The sequence below is a fragment of the Chiloscyllium plagiosum genome, chromosome 12, assembly GCF_004010195.1.
Source record: "Chiloscyllium plagiosum isolate BGI_BamShark_2017 chromosome 12, ASM401019v2, whole genome shotgun sequence".
NCBI lineage: Eukaryota > Metazoa > Chordata > Chondrichthyes > Orectolobiformes > Hemiscylliidae > Chiloscyllium > Chiloscyllium plagiosum.
The window spans coordinates 18,628,790-18,633,864 of NC_057721.1; the positions used below are offsets into that span (position 1 = coordinate 18,628,790).

At 44.3% G+C, this 5,075-nt stretch overlaps 1 protein-coding gene across 2 annotated transcripts in view; it reads left to right on the forward strand.

The window, feature by feature from the left end:
* Positions 1-3,044: 3,044 nt before the first annotated feature.
* Positions 3,045-5,075, forward strand: part of cnksr2a (connector enhancer of kinase suppressor of Ras 2a) — a 489,515-nt gene continuing 487,484 nt past the window's right edge. For both annotated transcript variants that reach the window (XM_043700616.1, XM_043700617.1), the window contains exon 1: positions 3,045-3,726. In XM_043700616.1, the coding sequence (XP_043556551.1) occupies positions 3,663-3,726 (64 nt within the window). In that variant the 5' untranslated portion in view covers positions 3,045-3,662. The remainder of the gene's footprint in view (positions 3,727-5,075) is intronic.

Consider the following 5,075-nt stretch of genomic DNA (forward strand, 5'->3'; position numbering starts at 1 on the left):
CATGAAGGACACTGAACAGTGAAGTTAGTTTTATTATTGAAAAATGCCCTCTGATCATAGGCAAAAAAGATGTCCAAACGTGTCTAGAGTTTTTGATATGATGTTTAGATGTTTTGAAAATTTTAAGTATCAAACTCACCATTGACCCAAAAAGAAACCAATGATTCATCCACATAGAAAGTACTAACAGAATTGAAAAGATATTTTGAAAGTGAGCTCCATGCAATCGAAGAAAATAAAGTTTTTCCAGAAGCATCTCCTAAAGATTAGGTAAATTTCACCATTTTGAGAAATCACTTGCAAAGTCAAATGAATGGGTTGCAACCGAATATTGAGATTCTTAAAGCCAATGTTAAAACATTCAGAGAACATTTCACAGCACATTAAAGACAGCTCATTCAGAAAGTCCAGGGAGCTAACAAAGAGTTCTGGAAACTTAACTGCTCTTTCAGAAGAAAAGCTAGAATGAAAGAAAGAGCTGACTGACTTGGACAGTCTGAAGTTTGTCTAAAGGAACATAAGGAAGAGAAATTACAAATTGTGCAGTTATCAGAGAAGGCATTTGAGAGGGATATTCAGAGCTCCTGTTAAAATTCCAAACACACATGCTTTAAATGAAATAATTTTTAAAAAATGATAGCACTGAATTCAGACAACAATTTGTTGAACTGCAGGTGCAGGTCACACTCGAAGAATGATTAACAGTAAACCAATAACAAAACTGGAAGAAATGCTGGACTTGTTAAGGGGAAACATGAAATTGAAGAAGCTAAGCAAGGCAGGCACAGCAGGATGCTGACAAACTGATGCAAGATAGAGTCATAAAGATGTATATGTGTGCATAGAGGATTGGAAGAGAAATATAAACTACAAAATCATAAAGCTTGAAAAGCACTCAAAGGCCAAGGACTGACTGTAGTGTACTGCTTTAGCTCAAATGAAGAGGGACAACTTCCTACAATGTAAGAAAAATTGTAAAGAATGTTTTTGGTGAAAAGAAACAAGTTATTTAAGACTCTTAGGGAGTTCAGTTTAATTATAAAATGTTGATTACTAACCTTTAGATTAGATGGTGCAGATCATAGGAGAAAGGACACACAAAACAAGATGTACATTCGGACTCTGGCAGTTCCAACATGCTGACCCGATGGAAAGCTTGAACTTTTTCCCTTGAGTTGGTATTTCTTGTCAATTGGCCTAATGTGCAAGATGTAAAGCTTCAACAAAATGTGTCTTTTTCTTTTGCAAGACTCAAGTTTGAACTTCCCCCTGGGCAACTCCCTGCTCCCCAGGGGCTCTCTGTGACAATCTCCAATACTGAGTTGGAGTTGGAGCTTGAGGCTTTGAAAAGTTCTAGGATTCTCACATAAGTACCCAGGAAATGTCAGTCAGAAAAAAAAATCAGAGACATCTTAGTCACTCGTATTAACCAATTTCCATCTGTACCTTCATCCTGACTATCCTGAAATCTGTGTCATATGGCCATCCCACCCTCCTGAACATACTAAGGTCTATGCGTCTAGTTATCCTCCAGACCTATGCTCCCATCTACCTAGCAATAACCTCACCGCTAAACCCCCCCCCCCCCCCCCCCCCGTGCCCAAATGGCATGCCTAATGCACCTACCCATTTACTCAGCCATCTACTGACCCAGTCACTCACATTTACACTTCATTTAAACTTCTGTAAACAAGCTGGTTCTGTAATGTCTGGTGGTGGGGTCCATTATTTTCCCAATACTATAGTATTGTGATGAAGTTCTCTGCAGGGCTTGTATGCCCTGCATTTTTGTAGAAATCAAGATCTTTGTCAGAAATGCAAGAGAGGCACCAGAGCATAGTAAAGTATGAGCAGAGTGGAAAATTGATCATTGCTGCCTCATAGAAGATCCAGGCCAATGTGTGAAAGTAAATTATTGGAATAATAACATTGATATAAAGCAACTTTATATTGTAAAATGCGAGAGAGAGAGAGATGTTATAACTTTTAAAAACGTTTGGGGCCATATATCATGATGCTACAAAATGGTACAGTATATCACTCCAGTCCATCCTAACAGTCTATCACTCTACAGCACATGGTGTGATCTGCTGTAGTCTTCTTGCCTAACAGTGTGATTATTTCAAACTTCTGGAAGCCACAAGACCCAGCCCTTCAGATGGGGCTCGGGGGATGTATTTTTTCTCATTATGTTCCTGTTAAATGTTGAGGAAGTAGTAGAAAAAAATGTACACAGAAATGCCAAAACCAGTTGTAAGCTTAGCCAGGATAAAGGCTGAGGACAGGTAGGAGTGATGATATTATTTCCCCACTCGATGCAGTTCTCTCAAAAGGTCAGGAACCGGAGGCTTCAACTCGCTTCCTCACTCCTCCTGGGCTGCAGGGTTTCGAGGATTGGATTTGTGCGTGGGATGTGGCCAGATCGGCATTTGTTGCTCGTCCCCTGTTTCCTTCTACTGTTAAATTCAAATTCCACCATCAAAAGCTTTCCTGGGCAGCGCTGGAGAGGAATGAAGGCAGGAAAATAAAGCGCAGACGCTGGGGCAGTCAAAGCCAATGGGGTGATGGGCAGAACGGTCGCTTTAAGAAATGCGTGCAATTCCTCTTTTGAGTGTGAGACCGCCGGCCCTGCCAATGCAGCCTACCCAAGACGGGAAGGGGGAGGAGGGGAGGGGAGGATTTTGCTTTGCGGCTGTTCTACATATAATTGGGAGCCGTTCCTTATCTCTAATCTCCTTCCCCAATGTATTGTCAACCACCCACGCTTCTATCAGTCTCTGCCATCGTGGATCGCCCCTTGAGGCTCACTGCCTCTGGCCACACTGAGCTCTTCCCCTCCGTCTCTCACCTCAATCTCCGTGCGTCCTGGAGATGGAGACAGAGAGAGAGAGAGACAGAGAGAGAGAGGGAGGCGCTGACACAAGGTGACTGTGCTGTGATCGGGATGAAGAATTTTCCCTCTGAGTTTTTTTTTCTCCTCTCCCCACCCCTTTGCACGTCTGCCCGTCATTTCCGCCAGGAGAAGTGCGTGTGGGGGTGAGAGAGTGACGGGCTGGGCTGTATGTGTGTACGCGGGCCAGTGGAGAGCGCCGTCAGCACACGGCAGCCTACAGCAGCACAGACGAGACACTCACTCTCACTCAACTCTCACTCTCTGAGAGCCACAGTGGCTGCATCCATCATCCCCTTGAGCGCTGACAGAGTCCGCATACCATCACACATACACACACACACCGCTGCACCCTTATACACTTCACACAAGCAAACCAAAAAAAAAACTCCGCAAATCAAAAACAAAACGTTCAACAGCCCTCAGAAATTCTGCTGCTTTTATTTTAAAACGGCCGCAAGGAATGTGTTGGTGCTCATTCTGAATCCGCAATAAGCAAACTTTTTTTTTCTTTTTTTTGAAAAAAATACAAAACAAACGCCTCACAAGAGAGAGGGGGGGGAAGAGCAACATTCTTCCTGGAGACACCCGAGGCTGACAATGTAAAGGCAAGAGGATTTTCTCCCGCTGCTTGGAAGGAGGAGGACAAGTGACAGACCGCTCCGGGAGACGCTGCAACGACAATCTCCCGGATCTCCTTTATTATTTTTACATATATATATATATATATAAATTTCATTGATTTGTTTGCCCGGGAAACGGAAAGTTCTTCATGGCTCTGATCATGGAACCTGTCAGCAAGTGGAGCCCGAGTCAAGTGGTGGACTGGATGAAAGGTAACTAACTGCATTGTAACAAGTTTCAGTGGGATAGCGAGCTTTGGCCATCGAGGAGCTGAATTGTTCCATTTAACAATCTCTCCCCCACCCCAAGGTTTATCTTCCCCCCCCCCCTTTCAGTTTGAGGTTATTTAAGAAAGTTGTTTATTTTGTGTATCTCGTAAACACTTAGGTTGTTGTAAGAGAACGGTGACATTGCATTGTGAGATGTTTACTTCCATTAATGGGTGCTCTGGGCGACGGATGTTTTGGTTGGTGAGGTAAACAGAAGGCAGTTTTCAGCTCCTTGCTTTTCTGGTTATTTTTTAAAATATTGTTGGAGACTAATTTCGAATACCTGGCAGTTTGGGTTTAGTGGCTCTGTGGAGCTGCGTGCCAATGTGATAACCATGGAAACGTGGCTAACCTCTACACCACTCGGCATGAGGCAATACGAAGCAAAGCAAAATACTCCGCTTGTTTTTCACAGACTGTAGGTTAAAAGGCTGGTGTTGGGTTTAGAAAACGCAAGCTCCCTCTCCCACCCTCACCCCCAGAAAGATTGTCAAATAAACGTTATCTGTGTGCATGTTTTGTAAAGTTCGCGATATTTTCCTTATTATCCCTGGCATGACGGGATTTGCGAAATGTTGTCTGCATGATAGGGAAATGTTGACGGGTAACCTGTGCTGGCACTGAGGTCTTGCACTGACTAGCCCATGGGTGAGCGTGAATGAATGCACTGCCTGTGTTGGTGCAGGCTACCAATTTGAATGGGGGAAGCAGTTTAAAGGGGAGAGCTGAGGCTGAATCTGGCCGCTCTCATTCCCAAACCCAGCTCCCATCGGTTTGTGGACTGGAAGCAACACTATTATTTTAAATCAATATTCGGCGAGCCGACTCCAGAAAGCAAACGCTGAAATATGGCTTTGGAGTTGGCTCTTCCTCGATAGATGAAACAAAACAAACTTTGGAGCCAATCGTCCCCATCATCCTGACTTGCATTTAACGACTTTGGTTTGCGGCAGTGTTTGATCCACAGAGAAGCGTGAGCATCGTTTATGCCGCACTTCCCTTCCCAGCTAGCGTGAATACATGTAAAACCAAGCATGAAGCCGACATTGGTATCAATTTGGTGTTGGAAGTGGACATTTAAACTCAGCGGGAGGAGCGGCTGCTGAGAGTTGTCACGGTTGACATTTCACATGTGGACACGCTGAGCAGAAGGTCCACCTGCTTCTCAGTTTGTAAATATTACCAAGGATTTTGCAGCCTGGACACAGACTATTCCAGCACCACTCTAACCTAGACACGGGCTATTCGACCCCGATGGGGACATCACCCCCCCCCCCCCCTCCCCCCCCCCC